Source organism: Hyla sarda, chromosome 1 (assembly GCF_029499605.1).
Source record: "Hyla sarda isolate aHylSar1 chromosome 1, aHylSar1.hap1, whole genome shotgun sequence".
NCBI lineage: Eukaryota > Metazoa > Chordata > Amphibia > Anura > Hylidae > Hyla > Hyla sarda.
Genome location: NC_079189.1, coordinates 464,437,686 through 464,459,619, shown reverse-complemented (window position 1 = coordinate 464,459,619; position 21,934 = coordinate 464,437,686). Strand labels below are relative to the sequence as shown.

At 41.7% G+C, this 21,934-nt stretch overlaps 1 protein-coding gene across 10 annotated transcripts in view; it reads left to right on the top strand.

Moving 5' to 3' along the window:
- MPHOSPH9 (M-phase phosphoprotein 9) overlaps positions 1 to 21,934 on the top strand; it is an 87,595-nt gene that overhangs the window by 27,588 nt on the left and 38,073 nt on the right. For all 10 annotated transcript variants that reach the window (XR_008847171.1, XM_056535763.1, XM_056535798.1 and 7 more), the window contains 4 exons: positions 13,533 to 13,617; positions 13,724 to 13,818; positions 15,250 to 15,366; positions 18,801 to 19,240. Coding sequence is in view for 9 of the 10 variants with exons in the window: in XM_056535763.1 (XP_056391738.1) it covers positions 13,533 to 13,617; positions 13,724 to 13,818; positions 15,250 to 15,366; positions 18,801 to 19,240 (737 nt within the window). In the remaining variant the exon portion in view is untranslated. The remainder of the gene's footprint in view (positions 1 to 13,532; positions 13,618 to 13,723; positions 13,819 to 15,249; positions 15,367 to 18,800; positions 19,241 to 21,934) is intronic.

Here is a 21,934-nt window from a genome sequence, read left to right as displayed (position 1 = left end):
AGGGATCCCTCTCCTGAGGCTGAGAAGGTGTGGGCTAAGGCCCCGAAATCTCTGTTAATTATACAAAAGGACAGGGTGCAGTTGAAATTGGTGGACAGGGAAGCGGCCTTGTTTGAGTTTGGGGACAAAAATGGAAGGCTTCTGGCTTACTTAGCAAAGGAGACTAGGCCAGTGTCCTCCATCCCCTGTATCCGTGGGCTGAATGGAACCTTGGTCCGAGATCCAGTAAGCGTTAATGAGGTTTTTCAGGCCTATTGTAGTGACTTGTATTCTTCTGGTTACTCTAGAGTTCCGTATGGTTTGGGTTCCTTTTTGGTGGTTCTTCCCCTCTTACTCCCTCTCAGACTTCTTCCCTTGATGCTCATTTTACGGTTGAAGTTGTCTCAGGTCATCAGAGAATTGCCCCCTGGAAAGACCCCAGGCTTGGATGGGATGGTTGGGGCCTGGTATGGAATGAAGAGGAAAAACTAATCCCTATATTACTTAAATTGTATAATGCTGCTTAAGGGGGCTATCACTTCCCTCGTTCAGGCTTCATGCTGGGTAGAGCTACGGATGTTAATGTAAAAAGACTCCAACTTAACATACCCGCCTCGGAGGGTGATGCTTCTGTGGGTTTTTGTTGCCAGCTTAGATGTATATAAGGCCTTTGATTCAGTTGAATGGCGCTATCTTTGGTGCCTGATGCGTGCCCCTCTCTTTGGCAATTGGGTTTGGTTGTTGTATGATCAGCCTAGGGCCCGTATCCGAACTAATCTTGATATATCTGACTCTTTTCCTTTGGGCAGGGGTACCCGGCAGGGCTGCCCCCCACCTCTCCGGTTTCCTCTGGCTGTGGAGCCTTTGGCCGCGGCAATCCATGCCTCTGGATCCATTCGGGGGGGGTACAGAGGGGTCCTTGGAGGAGAAGGTCTGTATGTATACTGATGATATTTTTTTGTTTATCTGGCAGATGCTGATGGATCCTTTTTGTCTATGTTTGACCTTCTTGACACTTTTGGCTCCTTTTCGGGCTTGCTTGTTAACTGGCCAAGTCCTCCCTGATGCCTTTATCTAGGAGTATGATTTTCCCGCCTTCTCTTCCCAAGGGCCTCCGGCTGGTGGAGGGCTTCGCTATTTGGGGGTGGAAGTGTCCGTTTCCCTGGGTACCTTTTTTATGAGCCTTAACCTTGTGCCCCTCTTGACTCTTACTACTAATAGGCTGCGGGGTTGGTCCTCTTTGCCTTTATCGTTAGCTGGCCAGGTGAACATCTTTATGATCTATCTTCCTAAGTTTTTGTATCTCTTTCACCTCTCTCTTATTGTTCCTCCTATGTTCTTTTAAACAACTGAATGCTACTCTGAGATCCTTCTACTGGCAGGATAGACCTCCAAAACGGAGTCATACTCTTCTCCAGGCGCCAAAGCAGCGTGGAGGCCTTGCAGCTCCGAATATGTATGGCTCTTTTCTTGCTTCACAGCTGGTCTACGCGGCATGGTGGATCGACCTGGATCTCTCGAATACGGCAACGGCTCTGGCGGGGGTGCTCATGGGGTCCTATGAGTCCTTGACAAATACGTTGTACAGGTATTCTTCCTCCTCCTCTCTGTTGGATCCTATAAAGATGATGGCGTTGGTTAGTTCGGTGGTCTCTGCTCACTGCTGGCAATTTCTTCCAGGGCACCCGTGTGGGGTAACCCATATTTGGCACACCTTCAGACTTTTGGAGCTCACTCTGAGTCAGATTTGCTGTGCACCTTTTTGAGGAGGACTTATTTCCTTCCTTTTCTGTTATGCAGACTCTCTTTAATGTCCCTCGTAGTGCCTATTTTCGGTATCTTCAACTGGGACATGCGTTACAGACACAGTTTGGCTCCCTGGATGTGGCTCCTGCCTTTTCTGATGTTGAGTTGTTGCTGGGCACTTCCAACCTCGCCAAACCGCTTACGCAGTCGTATGCATTGTTACAAAACTGTGCAGCCAGATCCCTTTTGACTTGGCTTATCTGAAATGTGTGGAGGATATACTGTGTCTTTCAGAGGAGCAGTGGAAGGAGGTTGTGTTGTCCTATTATCCTACTGTAGTTGGTGCCTGTGATCTCCTTATCCAGTTTCGTCTTATTCTTTGATTGTATTAGATGCCTGTCCACTTGCTTTGTATGGAGATTTCGTTTTCTGATTTGTTTCCGGTGTAATGTTCATAGTGGTTCACCTACATGCTGTGTGGGACTGCCCATGTGTGGTTCTTTTCTGGAGGGAAGTGTTGCAATTTTTAGCAGATCACCTTGAGTTTCCATACTGTATGTCTATGCCCCCGAAGTGTGTCTCCTGGGTGTTATCAATGGGCTGGTGTCTGGTTCGCATAGGCGTCTCTTAGTATGTTTTCTTCTTTTCTGTGCTCATAAGGTAATCATGGTTTGGAAACCCACTACTACTCCCCCTCTTTCCCATTGTGTGGCCTTGGTTAACAAGTATGTCCCTCTGTACCGGACTTTGTACAGAAGTCGCGGTTGTCAGCAAAAGTTTGATACGGTTTGGCTGCCTTGGTTATTATTGGAGGCCTCGGCTGATCCCCCGATTTGCACTGGGTTGCAGTTCTAGTGAGCCTGTCTACTAATGTTGTTGTGGAGGGGTGGGAGTCCCCAGGGTTGTGTGCGTGAGTGTCTGGTTGTGTGTCTGTTTTGTTGGGCTTGTTCTGGCTGGGAGCTGCACAGGAGGGACTACTCCTGGGACACATTGCTAGAGCGATATGGGATTGAAGGGTGGCAATTTCTTATACTTTTTTTCTTTTCCTCTGTCCCTATTCCCATGTTCTCCTGCCACTTGTTTTTGCTTTTCTGGTCACTCCTGTGGGGGTCCTAGTTGTACAGTTTTTGTTTTATTATGAAAATTGTATAAATAAAACTTAAGACAGGAGAGCGCACAGAGGAGTCCTATCAGACTAGAGAGCACAGAGGAATACTATCAAACAAGTACAGAGGAGTGCTAGCCCACCCCCTCATTTACTGGACTTTGTCCATGCCTGTGCTTCACCTTGGACAAAGCCATGATTTCTATAAAAAAGAAATACAATATTCTTATGAAGTATATTTGAAAAATGTATTTTTTCCCAAGCTGTAAAGCATATAAAAAGTTTTTGTATCTGACAGTGCCCATTTAAATTGTTTGTTACCAAAATGCTGTTTATTTTACTTGGTCTTGCACAGGATTTTAATCAGATAAATATATTCTGCACCACATTACTGTAATTTTCTTCCAGTAATACTGCAGCTGTCCTGAATTTAATATATATATATATATATATATATATATATATAATATGAATAAAATAGCAACTGATGAATATCATTATAGTTTCTGTCCTTGGCTGGCCTTTTTGGAATACTGTTATTTTGCTGCAGATCGACCAGTCATGTGACCTCATTTTCTCTGCTAAGCTGCACTGAATCTGATTAAGCCCTATGCCAGCTTCAACCTTTAGCCTCATACTGATTTGTAGATCTTTTCTAGATCTATTGAGGGAAATTAATCAACCCCTGTTTTGCACCATATTTTGTGCCTTTTTGATACTGTAATCCATGCTCACCAAGTGAATGGATTAAGAATGAAGAGGACGGGGCTTCATAGAAAGGGGCAGAGGCTTCCTCAAATTTCTTAAAATTAACAGATGCAAGCATAAGTTTTAGCTGCTGTCAATTTCAGTCAGTGGCACAGGCAGACACAGATTTCCCAGGTTTATTAACCCCTTAAGGAGAACAGATATACTGTATCTCACATAAGTAAGTCCACCCCTGACATTTTTGTAAATACAGTGGTCCCTCAACATACGATGGTTATTTGTTCCAAACGACCCATCGTTTGTCGAATCCATCGTATGTTGAGGGATCCGTGCAATGTAAATTATAGGAAGCTGTACTCTCCTGTCCGCGCCGCTCCGGACTGTGTCCTCACCGCTCCCGATGATGTCCCATGGGCTCTAGATGCTGTCTCGCTGCTCCGGTGTCGTCTTCGGGATCCTCTGGCTTCTTCCGCATCTTCTGCAGGGTCCGGGCCTCGCTTTCTGGTGACGTTATTACGCTGCTGCGCTGGCACGGTGTAATAACGATGCCGGTAAGCGAGGCCCGGACCCTGAAGAAGATACAAAAGACGCCGGAGGATCGCGAAATGGACCCGGAGCAGCGGGGATAGGTAAGCGAACCTGTCCGGGATGCTTAAACTGCTATCCGACAGCAGCTTAAGCATTTTGCGCTGTCGGATAGCAGTTAATGCGATGGCCCCGACATATAAAAGCAGCGTATGTCGATGCTGACATCGACATGCGATGGCCTCTGAGAGGCCATCGTATGTCGATTTTATCATATGTCGGGGCCATCGCATGTCGGGGGGTTACTGTACTTATTATAAAATCATGGCCGTAAATGTTGGCACCCCTGACATTTTTCACAGAAAAGGATTGTAGTAACACATGTTTTGCTATACACATGTTTATTCCCTTTGTGTGTATTGGAAGTAAACCAAAAAAGGAGGAAAAAAAGCAAGTTGGACGTAATGTCACACCAAACTCCCAAAAATGGGCTGGACAAAATTATTGGCACCCTTTCAAAATTGTGAAAAAACAAGATTGTTTCAAGTATGTTATGTTATGTTCCTTTAAACTCACCTTGGGCAAGTAACAGGTGTGGGCAATATAAAAATCACACCTTAAAGCAGATAAAAAGGAGAGAAGTTCACTTAGTGTTTGCATTGTGTGTCTGTGTGCCACACTAAGCATCTACAACAGAAAGAGGAGAACTGTCTTGAGGACAAAAAATGTGAAAACATTTTACAAAATTGTGAAAAAATTTCAACAATCTCAAGGTTACAAGTCCATCTCCAGAGATCTAGATTTGCCTTTGTCCACAGTTCTCAACAGTATCAAGAAGTTTGCAACACATGGCACTGTAGCTAATCTCCCTGAACAGAAGAGAAAAACTGATGAAAGGTGTCAATGCAAGATAGTCCGGATGGTGGATAAGCAGCCCCAAACAAGTTCCTAATATATTCAAGCTGTCTTGCAGGCTCAGGGAGCATCAGTGTCAGCGCAAACTGTCAACATTTAAATGAAATTAAACTCTATGGGAGGGGACCCAGGAGGACCCCACTGCCGACACAGAGACATAAAAAATCAAGACTACATTTTGCCAAAATGAAGTTGAGTTAGGCTGGAATTCCACTGAGGATTTTTTTTGCAAAAAACGCTGTAAAAACCACCAATTTTCCGGCACGGCGGTTTTTCAGCGCGTCCAGATGTTTGCTGCAAGTTAATAGTAAACTGTAAAATGCCAGATCCACTTGGCGTTTTTTTTTTTTTTACCTTTTTGGAGTTTTCCAGCAATTTTGGGCTCAGAGGCTGGTTTTTCAAAACACCCAACAAAACCTAGTTTGGCGTTTTTTGCACAGAAATTGTGGCGTTTTTTTCCCCATAGAAGTCTATGGGAGAGCAAAAACGGCAGTTTTTATTCCGGCAGTTTTTATTCTTTTTTGGCAGTGATGGAGATACATTTTTTTATTAAAATTTTTGTAGGGTACCATTAAAAAAAAAAATTATAAAAAAGATACAGTAGTGATTGAAAACATTTTACGAAATTTGTTTTTTATAACAACATTTTTATTCATTTTTAAACAGGGATCAATTAATGTGGGCGGGCAGGGCAATAAAAATTTAGCCACCAATAATAAAAATGTAGTTAGTGTGTGTGTGTGTGTGTGTGTGTGTTTATTTTTTATTTTTAGGTAGTACTACTACTCCCAGCATGGAACACACTGTTCCATAATGGGAGTAGTAGTACCTGTACTAATTGACAGAATTGACAGATCGCCCTGGGTCCATTGCGATCCTTCTGTATAATGTATAGATGCGGCCGACCACTCTTCTATGGTCCCCTGCACTGCCGTATATATTGTAGCAGGTAAGACTGCATCGGGAACCACCCTACGTGCAAGTGCTTGCCCAGGCTGCCTGCCCAGGAAAAATAGACAGCAATTTCAGCAAATCACCGCACAAGTAGGTCTTGGATCAAAATAAGCTGGTGGTTTTATTCCCAAATAGAATGCAACGTTTCGGCAATAGCCTTTATCAAGCATAGTGAATACAAAAACAGTGCACATTTTATATATACATAGATCATTTCCATTGGTTACATCATAGTTGTTGCATATGTGCAATCAATAATAGACACACCTCTAAAGGTCATTCATTGGTTAAAAAACATGTCAATCTATAAAGCATCCGGTTGGCATAACAACCAACCATACATAATAAATTAGTGATATACAAGCAGTGTTCTGTGCATAAAAACATCATACAAAATAATTTGTCCTGTAGATACCTTCATCAGCAGTCTCTCTCCACTCTGGATCGCTCATTGACCGAGCTGATGCTTGTGAATCTCTGTTCGTCTTGTGTTTGTAAACATATCCACTGTGCATGCGTCACTTGCGTCAGAGCGCAGTTTTCCTGTGTCAGCCAATCATATACCAGTCGCTAGTCATTTACGTCATCAGACGTGGCTATAATCCTTTGCCCATACCCAAATTTGACATCTATGTCGTAATGCGCATGCGCGAGCTAGCCGCGCGCACAGCCCCGTCAGGGGCAACGCGAGCGCTCCGGCCAATCGCGCAGGCGCAGTACCGCCTTACATTGTGCACTATCCAGCGCTTCCAATAATAGACAAATGACATAGTATTAGATTGGCATGTTATATTTAATAATATCTCGACTGGCATTATCGAGGGCTGGTACATAAAGAGAACATTATATTCATTAACATCAAAAAAATGGCTTAGTCAATGGTGATCCGGACTGCTAGATGAAGGATCTTCACAATATGTTCATCACCACTTAAATGGTACTTCTCATCAAAAAAACTTTTGATATATTATAGATTAATGAAAGAGATCGGATCCAGCTCAATGCAGGTAAAATCGGGTTTAATCCATAGGACAAGGAAGGAACAAGTAACGCGTTTCAAGCGCTGCAAGCGCTCTTAGTCGGCTTAAGTTACAAGTCGGCTTAAATAGGCAGTGAGGTAATTACAGGCGGTCACAGGTCATGTGACCGGCAGGAATTACCCCTTACAGGTAGATAGGGGCAGTGTAAAGACATAATATACTTCAAGTATCAAAAAGATGGATAAATACAAATATAATAGTAACTACATAAAGGAATAATGTCTGAAAATAATAAACGACCAATGTGTGGAGAGATGAGAGAAAAATGAATGAATAAAAGGGCATGAGTTACTGAATTTCATATTGAGAAGATATATGCCAATCATGCACATCGGCTGTAAAGAAGCCACATATGAGTTGACATCTAAAAAATGTATCACCAGATGGGTCCTATGTAAAAATTGACATAAGTATACGAGTGAATCAGTATATATTAATGGACATCTGGGGAACATGTGAAGATGTCAAGGAATGCATAGGCGATAACATAAATAAAGTTGTATTTAATAATGAAGAATTACATCCTGCCGTTTATTCATACCAAGGGGAACTCGTGTAGACAATTTGAGAATCCAAAAGACTTCTCGATTGAGAAGCTTTTGTTTCAAATCACCTCCTCTCTTGGATGGGTTGACACGTTCAATTGCGGTGCATTGTAAAGAGGAAAAACTGCCATGATGTGCTTCAGCACAATGTCTGGACACTGCAGAGGTGTTTCTGGAATTGAAATGGGGGATGTCAGATAAATGTTTTCTCAACCGAACTTTTAGTGGATTTGTGGTACAGCCGACGTACTGTAAACGGCAGGTCATGCACGACACCAGGTACACCACATATGTGGTATTACAATTAATGTATTGTTTGATTGTATAAGTGACGTTAGTGACAAACGAGGTAAAGGATCTGGTGACGTGCATCACCGAGCAACAGGTGCAACGGCTGTGCCCACATCTAAATGAACCAGGGTAGGATAGCCAAGTGGGTGGAGCAGGCCTGGAGGTAGAGAAAAGACTCGGAGAGACTCTTTGGCCGATCGTGGGAGCCTTTTTGGGAACACATCTATAACCGGTTTCTTTGATACATGCATACTGGGGATCAGTCAAAATCATAGGCATGTATGTATGTATGATCTTACAAATAGTAGAAAAATCAGTGCTGTAAGAAGTAGTGAAAGTCACCGGAGTTGGATTGTCGTGTTTCATTTTAGGTTTACGGGAACTATTAAGTAGTTCCTGTCTGTTTCGACTAAAGGCAATTTTGGTGGCTCTTTTAAGTGACCAATCAGGGTAACCACGAGCTTTCAGACGTGTCTGGATAGACTCTGCCTCAGTGAAAAAATCCTTGTCTGTGGAGCAATTTCTGCGTGCCCGAATCATCTCACCCACCGGCAGGTTTTTTATGACGTGGGGTGGGTGACATGAGTGGGCACACAGAATGGAATTGACAGCTGTACTTTTACGAAATGTAGAAGACTGTATTTGGCCAGTGGCGCTGTCGCCCCTCAGATTGACATCAAGAAAAGAAATGGTGTGAGTGTGTTCTGAAACAGTGAACTGTAAATTAAGAGTGTTGGTGTTAAGGTAGGAAGAGAAGTCTGGCACGGTCGCCACACCGGGACCCCATATAAATATGAGGTCGTCTATGTAGCGACCGTACCAGATGAGATGTTTAGCGAAAGGGTTAGAAGGAGAAAAAAGATAGATAGATTCCCACCAACACATGTAGATATTAGCAATAGAGGGGGAGAATTTGGCCCCCATAGAAGCGCCAGTGATTTGGAGAAAGAAACACCCATCAAACATAAAAAAGTTGTGTTCGAGAAGAAAAGAAACACATAAACCCAGAAATTCAAGAAGATCAGGAGTGTAGGTGGAGTAAGTAGAAAGAAACCATTGAAGTGCAGTAAGTGCAAGGTGGTGTGGAATGACTGAGTACAGGGATGTAACATCCGCTGAGACCCATGTATGCAGAATAACTTTACAATTGCATGTTATTAAAAAAATATGCTTCTTTCTATTTAATTTTCCACTTTGAAGAAATTACCACTAGGGGTCTCCCTACCAGTCCTGGCAGCAAGCATTTCAGACTCATGCTGGAGTCCTAAACACTACGAGCTGCCAGTCTGCTTTGTTCACAGCCTGTTTGGCTGTGAACAAAGCAGGCTGGCTGCTCTGAGTGTTTAGGACTCCAGCATGAGTCAGAAATGCTTGCTGACAGGACTGATCGGGAAAAATACAATAGAAAGAAGCATATTTTTCATTAACTTGCTATTGGAAAGTTATTCGACATTCATTAATCTAAAATATATCAAAAGTTTATTTGATGAGAGGTACCCTTTAAGTGTGTGAATAGGTGCCAACAGAAAAAAAGATAAAAAATGATTAAAATCTGAATTCTTATGAAAGTGCAATGATAGGTGCAAGATGCTGTAGAGGGAAAGAAGAAATAAAAAAATAGAAAAAGATAGAAAAAAAGCAACAAATATAAAATGAAAAAAAATAAATAGAAAATAAGAAAAACAAAAAAATATAGAAAAATAAAATAAAAAAATAAAATTAAAAATAAATAAAAATAAACATGAGAAAAATTATATAAAAAATAAATAAAATATAAAAATAATTTTTTTTTTAAATATAAAAAAAATAATAAAAAAATATATAAAAATAAATAAATAAAAAAGTAGAGTAAGAAAAATTATGGGACAATGACAATGGGAAAAGAGGGGGGGAAGGGAAAAAGTGAAGGAAAAAAGAAAAAAAAAGGAGAAGAAGAGAGGAGAAAATGAAGCGAGAAAGGGAGAAAAAGAGTGGAAAAACACTGTCAGACTCATTACATAAAAGGTTTTAGACTAAAATCCATATTTAAACCCTTTGGATGCATAGCATACAAGACGTATATACATTTAAATTCCTTTTGTCGTAGTATTTTCTCACGGTCACCGCCTCGTCGTTGAGGTGGGACGTGGTCAATGATACGAAACCTCATCTGACTACCGTATATACTCGAGTATAAGCCGACCCGAGTATAAGCCGAGACCCCTAATTTCAACCCAAAATCCCAGGAAAAGTTATTGACTCGAGTATAAGCCTAGGGTGGGAAATACCTCATCCCCCCCTGTCATCATCCAGACCCGTCATTAACATCCTCATCATCATCCCCTTGTCATCATCCCACACATCCCCCCTTCATCATCCCCTTGTCATCATCCCACACATCCCCCCTTGTCATCATCCCACACATCCCCCCCCTTCATCATCCCCTTATCATCCCACACATCCCCCCTTCATCATCCCCTTATCATCCCGCACATCCCCCCTTCATCATCCCCTTATCATCCCACACATCCCCCCTTCATCATCCCCTTGTAATCATCCCACACCCCCCCCCCTTCATCATCCCCACACCCCCCCTTCATCATCCTCTTCTCATCATTCGCCCTCAGTGGTCTTCAACCTGCGGACCTCCAGAGGTTTCAAAACTACAACTCCCAGCAAGCCCGGGCAGCCATCGGCTGTCCAGGCTTGCTGGGAGTTGTAGTTTTGAAACCTCCGGAGGTCCGCAGGTTGAAGACCACTGCGGCCTTCAACATCATCCAGCCCCCTCTCACCCCCTTTAGTTCTGAGTACTTACCTCCGCTCGGCGCTGGTCCGGTCCTGCAGGGCTGTCCGGTGAGGAGGTGGTCCGGTCCTGCAGGGCTGTCCGGTGAGGAGGTGGTCCGGTGAGGAGGTGGTCCGGGCTGCTATCTTCACCGGGGGCGCCTCTTCTCCGCGCTTCCGGCCCGGAATAGAGGCGTTGCCTTGACAATGACGCAGAAGTACGTTGGCAATGAACGCACCTCTGCGTCGTTGTCACGGCAACGTGACTATTCTGAGGCCGGGCCCGAAGCGCTTAGAAGAGGCCTCCCCGGTGAAGATAGCAGCCCGGAACCACTATCCCACCGGACCACCTCCTCTCCGGACAGCCCTGCAGGACCGGACCAGCGCCGAGCGGAGGTGAGTACTCAGAACTAAAGGGGGTGAGAGGGGGCTGGATGATGTTGAAGGCCGCAGTGGTCTTCAACCTGCGGACCTCCGGAGGTTTCAAAACTACAACTCCCAGCAAGCCCAGACAGCCGATGGCTGCCCGGGCTTGCTGGGAGATGTAGTTTTGAAACCTCTGGAAGTCCGCAGGTTGAAGACCACTGCGGGTGGGGGAGTTCACTCGAGTATAATCCGAGCGGGGTGTTTTCAGCACGAAAAATCGTGCTGAAAAACTCGGCTTATACTCGAGTATATACGGTAATATTATGTCCATGTTCAAGGTAATGCTTTGGAATGGGTAAGTCTAATCTCCCAGTTCTAATTGAAGTCTTATGTCCAGTAAGTCGAATTCTACATTCGTTTATCGTCTTGCCAATGTAAATTAGCCCACAAGGGCATTGCAACATATATACTACATAACTCGATCTGCATGTGTAGTGCCCATTGATCTTGAATATTTCACCTGTCAATGGGTGAGAAAAAGTGTCCCCCTTCAGGATGCTGTTGCAATGACTACATGATCTACATGGGAAATTACCCATTTTGGGGGGCAAAAGAAAAGTCTGTCCAACCTGTTGTTTCAAACTGCTAATGTCGGATCTAATAAGACTATCCTTAATTGTCCTGCCTTTTTTATAGGCCATAACTGGGTATTCTTTTAGACCTAATGTTTTACTTACTAATATCCAGTTGCGGCGGATTATTTTAGCTATATTATGGCTATTACGGGTATATTTTGATACAAATGGTATCCTCTCCATGTTCTTTTTAGGATTAGATTGTAATAGTGAATTTCTAGGAGTTTTGGATAATTTATTTTTATTGCTCTCCAACAGCGATTTAGGGTAACCTCGTTCCTCAAATTTAGCACACATCTCCTCAATTCTAGTTCCTAGTTTGGTAGGATCTGAGACTATTCTTTTGACTCTTAGTAATTGACTCCAGGGAAGAGATTTTATTGTAGGACGAGGATGAAAACGGTCATAAACAAATTAACTGTTTCTATCCGTTTCTTTAACAAATAGATCAGAGGTCAAAGAGGTTTCTTTTTTCTCTATGGTTGTGTCAAGGAACTGAATAGATTCCCTCGACACAACCATAGTGAATTGTAATTCCGCGTATATTCCATTAAGTTCGTTGAGGAACTGATCTAATTGAGCACGTGTTCCCTTCCATATAACAAAGGTATCATCTATATACCTGAACCAAGTCTGTAAACAGGGGTGACATGTAAATATATTGTTCCTCTATCTGTGTCATATAGATATTTGCGTACGTTGGGGCCACATTGGGCCCCATTGCCGTTCCGCTGTTCTGGACATAGTAGTCATCCCCAAACAGAAAATAGTTCTGTCTGAGGATGACCCCCAAAATGTCCAGAACAAAGGAACTGGCCCCTTCACTCAAATCTGTAGTTGAAAGACAATTTCTGACCGCCTGGATTCCCTTTGTGTGGTCAATTGAAGTATATAGATTGACCACATCAAATGACACAAGTAAACTTTCAGCTGCACATGATATTTGTTGTATCTTATTGATAAAATCCGTTGTATCACGTATATATGACTTTGCACCTGTAGCATGTATTCTCAACACCTTATCCAAATAGATCGCCAATGGAGCGAATACAGAGTCCCTCCCGGAAACAATAGGTTTCCCGGGAGGACTCTTGTGTATTTTGGGCAAACAATATAAAACAGGTATTCTAGGGTGCAATTGTATCAAAAAAGACTTACGTTCTTCATCAATAATAATATCATTAATAGTCCGTTCAACCAGGCCATGAATAAATGATTGTATTTTAGGTAAGGGATCTTTGTCTAGTTTTTGATATACCAACCCATCGGATAACTGCCTCATAATTTCATTAAGATAGAGTGAGGTGTCCATAACTACAAGGGCTCCGCCCTTGTCTGCAGCTTTTATAGGAATGTCTTTATTAGACTGTAATTCTCGTAACACAGTAGATTCTTCTTTTGTTAAATTATGCCACCTCACTGTATCCTGCTCACTTTTCTTACGTAAATCCTCAACTTACCTTGTGACGGTCTCTATATCTGGAGGTTCAGAGTGTACCCAGCACCGACTGAATCAGTCGGCACTATGACCACGTGGACATTGTCATCCTCATAGAAGGCAGTGTCTTCGGTGCAGATTCCATCGCTAAAATTTCATAGTGTGCACTGTGCAGTGGAATCCTATTTCCGTAGTGTGAACCCAGCCTAAATGTCCAAATTCTTTGTAGCACAACCATAGGGAAAATCAAGCATTACACAGCACTCACTGAAATCGATTGTCTGTGTAGGGAAAAGAAAGTAGTTCAGTTTTGTGGGGTGAATAAAATATTCAGGCTTTATTAGGATTTGCTTTAAAATCTCCAAACGCAGAAAACAATGGACCAGAAATGTCTGTGTTTTGGTCTTATGTAAAGCCATGTCTGAGCAGCATGTCTCTGACTGCTATTTACCGTGATCTACCTGGCTAATCTAAAATATATAATTTTTTTTATTTTTGTTTGAATTCTTTGTAAATGTATTTCAGCTTGAATATACGGATGCTTCGTCAAATGCATTTTACCTCAACAATCGGACAGAAAGTGCAAATTCTTTATTCTCTGGTGGATCTGGTAAATATGACACTTGTATCTTCAGATAATAACATTACTTGTATTCTAGATTAGCATGTCTTGGCTTAAAATGGAAACCATGAAACGGTCAATTGCTTCTTAATAGGGTTTACATACTGGATGATGGATGAAAAGGAGATGTACCATCCTTTGCCTGAAAACTTTGAAACTGGACTCCAAAAACTTTTTTCTCCCAAAGAGGTATGTATTCTACATAAACAGAATCTGTCAACCCATTTTCCTGCTATGACCTGCAGACATGGGGCAATAAAATTAATTCTATGTTTTGTAATGCTGATTGCCTATTAGTAAGTCATAAAATCAGGTTTTAGTCCTGGGCTCAATTGCCAAAGAGGCAGGGCTGAGCTATTGATTTGGCTTTTCCTCTCTCCCTGCTCACAGCACTCCTGTATACAGATTGCATGCCTGCATACTAATAACGGCTCATGCACAGTGACGCCACTGCCCACAAAAAGCATGGTGTAGACATGCGATCTGTAGACTTGTAGACTTGGTGTTATGAGCCAAGACCTGTATTTTAATCTTGCACAACAGGGAGAGAGCAGAAGTTGGGAGACTGCAGCATCTTGGCACCGCCTCTTTGACATGTGAGCCCCAGACAAAAAATCTGATTATCTGACATGAACAGACCATCGGCTTGAATAAAAAAGAAGGTAGGATTTGTTTTATTGCCTCATAATCTGTCAGCCCATGTCTGCCGTTCATAGCATGCAGATGGACTGACAGATTCTCTTTTAAATAGCATATTTCTAGGAGATACCAGCATTTTATTATTGGTGGGGCACCACTTTCGTCTATCTGGCTGTACAGAGAGCTACAGTATATTTCATTCACTTAAGAAAGGATTACCCATTTTGGTCACTTTTGTGTCTCACATGGTATTGTTTATCGGAAAGGGGTGTGGCTTTGTGGGGAAGGTGTAGTTTGCTTTTGACTACACTTCGACTAGCCCATATAAATATATGTCATATTTTATCCAACAGCCTGAGCCACTATGATAAATCTGGCACAATTTTAGACTGTCTAGAAGTAGTGGGCCATTACGCAAGTCTGAGGATTACACTTTTTAATGCTGAAAAAGATGTATTAAAACAAGTTTTGGCATTCTACAAAAGTCCGTAAAACCCTTGACGCCTTTCGGAAAACCCTTTATCTAGGTCTGACCAAAACAGATTTTGTAATATTTCCTCTTGGAGTGCTGGATTTCCTCCCTACAGTATTTATTTCTTGTTATCACAATGAACAGCATAAAAAAAGTGAAGACCAAGGATTTTGTTATATTGTTCTATTGACATCATGCCTTTTATTCTCGTTTTTTCATTTATTGATTTTTTTATTTTATTTTTTGTTTTCCTTTTGAAATTCTTTGAATGGGGTTTTGAGTAATTAAGAAGATCGATAGGAATGTTGTGCCCTGTTGGTTAAATCAAAAGTAGAGGTCCTGTTGGTGTTCTGATCACATTAAAAAAACAATATCCAGGTTTAGGGGGGAAAAAAGTGCATTGTATGGTGCAGATATAAAAGAGGGTTGCAATCCTTGAAATTGAATTTATCTATCCACTTTTTTTTTTATAGTTTGTGTCAATACCATTCTTTTGTTTTCTTTTTAAGTCTAAAGAATTGAGGATTCCATCTCTAACAGATATATATCACCAGAAACAAAGAGACAGGGAACAGTGCCCTGCCTGGGAACCTCTGTCTCCTTCTGAGCACACTCATCCTCCAGAGGTAAGAATCATATTGCCATGCATTTACTGTGTATAGTAAGATAAAAAGTGTACTTATGGTTCAGCAGTATGTGAAATTAGAATGGAAATGATGTTCACGATCAGTAGGATATTTCAGTTGCAGACAGGATTGGGGTGATACGGGCAGTATACACTGATGAGTAAGTTTCTTCTTACATGTATTCATGTTATTGATTGACGAGCATTACCATCTGGAGCCACAGAATTAAAGATAAATACTGAAATGTGCAAAACAACAACAAGCTTACAAGTTCTTGATATTTCAGTGTCAGGAAAGAACAAAAACCTATTTGAGAAAAACAAAACAGTTTATAACAGTTAAACCAGGAAAGTGGCTAGGAAAAAGTCAAAGGGAAAGAAACTTATATGAGGAGAACAGTTCAGTGGTTAACCCATTGCATCCTGTTATTTAACCACTTAAGGACCAAGCCCATTTTGACCTTAAAGGACATCTGCAGCGTTACAAACACTTATCCCCTATCCTCAAGATAGGGGATAAGTGTTTGATCGCGGGGGGTCCGAACGCTGGGGCCCCTGGCGATCTCCTGTACGGGGCCGCGGCTGTCCTGTGCAGGGGGCGTGCCAGCCGCAGCATATATACATCTCTATGGGAGAGGCGGGGAGGCAGCATTCGTGCCTCCCCGCATCCCCCACAGAACTGTATGGGGACAGGGAGGAGACCGGGCGTCACCGTCGACCTCTAGGTCGACGCTACGCGCCTAAGCGCTCACCATGAGCGCTTATGGCGGCGCCCCGTTAGGGAGATCGGGGAGTCCCAGCGGTTGGACCCCCCGTGATCAAACACTTATCCCCTATCCTGTGGATAGGGGATAAGTGTAATGCCGCTGCAGTTGTCCTTTAAGGACCAGGCCAATAACATTTTTGTATTTTCATATTTTCCTCTTTGCCTTCTAAAATCCATAACTCTTAGATATTTCCATCCACAGACCAATATGAGGGCGTGATTTTTGCATGACCAATTGTACTTTGTAATAACACCTCATTTTACCATAAAATGTACCAAAAAAATTTTTTTTTTTAGTGAGGAAATTTAAATGAAAACCCCAATTTTGCTAATTTTGGAGTTTTTTTTTCACACTGTACATGTTACGGTAAAAATTACATGTTTTATTTATTCTGTGGGTCAATACTAATAAAATGATACACATCTTTACTTTTCTATAATTGTACTGCTTTTAAAAAATATTAAACTTTTTTTTTTACAAAATCAGTATATCGCCCTATTTTGACCACCTATAACTTTTTTTTACATTTTTCCGTATACAGGGCTGTATGAGGGCTAATTTTCTGCGCCATGATCTGTACTTTTTATCAATAGCACATTTGCGTATATGAAACTTTTAAATCACTTTTTAAAATGTTTTTTATATATATATATATATATATATATATATATATATATATATATATACATATATATATATATATATATAAAATTTGACAAAGAAAGCAGCAATTCTGGACTTTAAAAAAAAAATAAAAAAAATGTTTTCGTTCACCATACGGGATCATTAACATTATATTTTGATAGTTCGGACATTTGTGCATGCGGCAATACCAAATATGTTTTATAAATTTTTTTTAATGCTTTTTGTGGGTAAAAGGCTAAAAAGGGACAATAAAATTTTTTATTGTTGAGGGAGGGGATTTTTTACTTAATTTTTTTTTTTTTTTGCTTTTTATTTTACACTTTTTATGTCCCCATTGGGGACTATCTATTGCAATCATTTAATTGCTAATACCGTTCAGTGCTATGCATAGGGCATAGTACTGATCAGTGTTATTGGCGATCTTCTGCTCTGGTCTGCTCGATCTCAGACCAGAGCAGAAGACCCCTGGAGACGGCGAAGGCAGGTGAGGGGTGATGTTCGCCATTACCGGCGGGTCTCCGGCTGCTGACAGCCGGGACCTGCAGTGCATGACACGAGCACGGTCCGATGCTCGCGGTTATGTACAGGACGTAAATGTACATCCTGGTGCGCAAAGTACCTCCGCACCAGGACGTACATTTACGTCCATGGTGGTTAAGGGGTTAAGGATGCAGGATGCATTTACGCCCTGGTGCCATTACCAGGGTTTGAAGCATGCTCACAAGCTGAGCACGCTTCAAACCCGGTGCATCCCGACTGTTATAAGCCAGGACCCAGGGTTAATGCCGGACATCGCCTATTGGAATTAACCCTTTAGACGCTGAAATGAAAGTTGATCGCAATGTCTAAAATGCTAGGTTAACGTGACGATTAGCTCAGCGGATCTGATCGGGACCATTGCGGTGAAACCTCAATGCCCTTACCTTGCCGTCCGATCGATGATCCTCTGCTGCCTCCAGCCTCAATAGGCTGGATCAGCAGAGCACCAAGCTCAACATTGAGCAGTGTATGCAATCAAAAGATTGCATGGTATAAAAATAGAAAAAAAATTTGAAAAGTAAAAAGAAATAAAAATAATAAGAAGAATTAATGTGAATACACCCCTCCCCCAATGACAGTTTGAATCACCCCCCAGTTCCCATTTTTTTCTAAAGAAAATAAATAAATAAAAAATAAAAATATGTGGTATCGCAGCGTGCGTAAATATACTATTAAAATATAGGTTAGCTAAACTTCACGGTTGATGGCATACACATAAAAAATACCAAAGTCCAAAATTGTGCATTTTCGGTCACTTCAAATACCATAAAAAATGTATAAAAAGCGATCAAAAAGGTCCCATCAAAACAAAAATGGTACCGATAAGAGCGACAGACCACGGCACAAAAAATGAGCCCTCGTATAGCCCCATATGTGGAAAAATAAAAAGTTATAGGGGTCAATTTTAAACATACTAATTTTGGTGCATGGAGTTATAATTTGGTACAGGAGTAAAGTAATCTAAAATAAAACCTACATAAATTGGGTATCCTTGTAACCGTATGGACCTACAGAATAAAGATAAGGTGTAATTTTTACTGAAAAGTGCACTGCATAGAAACAGAAGCCCCCAAACCTTACAAAATTGTGTTTTTGTTTTTCTTTTTAAATTTTACCCCACAAATGTCCCCCCACTCCCCCCCCGCAGATTATGTTATAAAATAAGTGATGTCATTACAAAGTACAAATGGTGGTGGTGGTGGTAGTGGGGGGTCTTCCCCTGTGATCTCCTGATTGGGGCCCCGGCAGTCTGCTGGGGATGGGGTGGCTGCTTTTGGCAGAATGCCGGGGCTCCATTCAAGAGATTGTAGGGGGTTCCAGCGGTCGAACCCCCCGCCATCTATAACTTATACCCTATCTTTTGGATAGGGGATAAGTTATGTTTTACTGTACTACTCCTTTAATTTCTGTAGCCCTCTTTTTTTCATGGGACATTTTGTGCTATATAGAATTTAAGATGTGTTTTCTCTCTTTTATTTATTAGGTATTGACACTGGATCCAACACTACACAGAAAACCTCTTCACAATGCCTTGCTTTCCAAACCTGTTACTCACTGTAGTGAGAGCTACACAGCCCCTGTGACTCCTGACTCTATCTTAGAAAACCCTTCTTACAATCATGATGATGAAGAGACTACATCTAATGCTTCATCTTTGTTGGGTGATTCATCAAATAGGTCTCCCTTGTGTCTGGCAGTAGGTGATAAGCATTGGAAATCTACTAGATACAAAGTGAAAAAAAACATAGACTACCAGCTGTGTCATGGAGACGCTTGCAGTGATGAAAGAATGAACTGTACCGAGGATGAAGCAAACAGTTTAGCTTCTTCCCCAATATCTCAATCGCCGTTACCACCTACAGAGAACAATATGCCTAGCACCTCTGGCATCTATCCTATGGACCATCCTGTAATGCTTTCCAAGTAGGTGCTATGTAGGTACTGAAGGCTTGGTTATTGACTGTATCCAAAAGATTACATAGGTGCTGTAAATAAGTGTGTATATAGAGGCATAGTTTCTGTGCAGCATGACAACTTTCCGCAGCTCCATAGAGAATGAATAGGGCACTGACAGCGCACATATGGTGCACATAATCTGAAGTTTTAATCTGAAGATAATTTAGTCCTCATTCTCGGGATTGGTGGGGGTCCCAGTGGTTGGAACCCAACTGGTTAGCTGGTTATTTCCTATCGTGTGGAAAGGGCTAACTTCTGTTAGGGAAATGGCTCTTTAAGTTAAAAAAAAATATTTAAAAATAGAGTATTCAGATATAATTTAGAGCAAAGCATTCAGTTACATGGATTTGTCATTGCAAAGCTTAATTGTCATTTGCCAAGTTAACGTTAATGACTGGCTGATATAGATTGATTAAATAGTATGCTGACAATTTCTTAATATTTAGACATCAGCAAATATATATGTGTGTATATATAAATATCAAAAAAGGATCTCACCGCAGCACACATAGTAAACGTGAAAAAATCTTGTGATTTATTCCATTGAAAAGAGTGTTTTCACAGCAAGCGACATTTCGGCCGGACTCAACCAGTCCTTATCAAGCAGTCAATCAATGACTTGGTGAGCCCGGTCGAAACATCGCTTGCTGTGAAAACACGCTTTTCAATGGAATAAGTAACAAGATTTTTTCACGTTTACTCTGTGTGCTGCGGTGAGATCCTTTTTTCCTTCTTCCTATTGCATACTGTTAGGTCCATAAATATTGGGACATCGACACAATTCTAACATTTTTGTCCCTAGACACCACAACAATGGATTTGAAATGAAACAAACAAGATGCGCTTTAACTGCAGATTGTCAGTTTTAATTTGAGGGTATTTACATACAAATCAGGTGAACGGTGTAGGAATTACAACCGTTTGCATATGTTTCTCCCACTTGTTAAGGGACCAACAGTAATGGGACAATTGGCTTGCTGTTCCATGGCCAGGCATGTGTTATTCCCCCATTATCCCAATTACAATGAGCAGATAAAAGGTCCAGAGTTCATTTCAAGTGTGCTATTTGCATTTGGAATCTGTAGCTATCAACTCTCAAGATGAAATCCAAAGAGCTGTCCCTATCAGTGAAGTAAGCCATTATTAGGCTGAAAAAAAATAAAACAAACCCATTAGAGAGAGCCAAAACATTAGGCATGGCCCAAACAACTGTTTGGAACATTCTTAAAAAGAAGGAATGCACCGGTGAGCTCAGCAACACCAAAAGACCCAGAAGACCAAGGAAAACCACTGTGGTGGATGATTGAAGAATTCTTTCCCTGGTGAAGAAAACCCCCTTCACAACAGTTGGTCAGATCAAGAACATACTCCAGGAGGTTGGTGTATGTGTGTCAGTCAATAATCAAGAGAAGACTTCACCAGAGAGAATACAGAGGGTTCACCACAAGATGTAAACCATTGGTGAGCCTCAAAAACAGGAAGGCCAGATTAGAGTTTGCCAAATGACATCTAAAAAAGTCTTCACAGTTCTGGAACAACATCCTATGGACAGATGAGACCAAGATCAACTTATACCAGATTGATGGGAAGAGAAGAGTATGGAGAAGGAGGAACGTGATCCTAAGCATACCACCTCATCAGTGAAGAGTGGTGGAAGTTTCATGGTGTGGGCATGTATGGATGCCAATGGAACTGCTTCTCTTGTATTTATTCATGATGTGACTGCTGACAAAAGCAGCAGGAGGAATTCTGAATTGTTTTGGGCAATATTATCTGCTCATATTCAGCAAAATGCTTCAGAACTCATTGGACAGCGCTTCACAGTGCAGATGGACTATGACCCAAAGCATCCTGCAAAGGCAACCAAAGAGGGAAAGAAGTGGAATGTTATGTAATGGCCAAGTCAATCACCTGACCTGAATCCGATTGAGCATGCATTTCACTTGCTGAAGACAAAACCGAAGGGAAAATGCCCCAAGAACAAGCAGGAACTGAAGGCAGTTGCAGTAGAGGCCTGGAAGAGCATCACCAGGGATGAAACCCAGCAATGTCTGATGTCTTTGCATTCTATGCTAGACTGTAATTGACTGCAAAGGATTTGCAACCAAGTATTAAAAAGTGTTTGATTTATGATTTCATATGTTTTAAAAATTCCTACACCGTTCACCTGGTTTGGATTTAAATACCCTCAAATTAAAGCTGACAGTCTGCAGATAAAGCGCATCTTGTTCAGTTCATCGCAAATCCATTGTGGTGGTGTATAGAGCCAAACATGTTAGAATTGTGTTAATGTCCCAATATTTATGGACTGACTGTATGTATGTGTGTGTGTATATATATATATAGTAAAATCTCCTAGTGGACACTTCCCAATAGCGGACAGTTTTTAATTCCCCGGCAGAGTCCCATAAGACCATTAATGTATTTGCACCCTCCGAATAAGGGACATTCCCAATAGTGGATGCGGACACACCAAATAGGGGACATTAGGGGACGAAACATTCCCAATAGGGGACAAAACACTCCCAATAGGGGACAACCAGGCTTATGTGCCGGCCCTACCTTGTACACAGGGTCGCCGTCAGGGGGTACAGCCAATACCCCAGTAAGGGGCCCAGACTCCCATGGGGCCTAGGCTCCCACTGCACCCCCTGCAGCGGC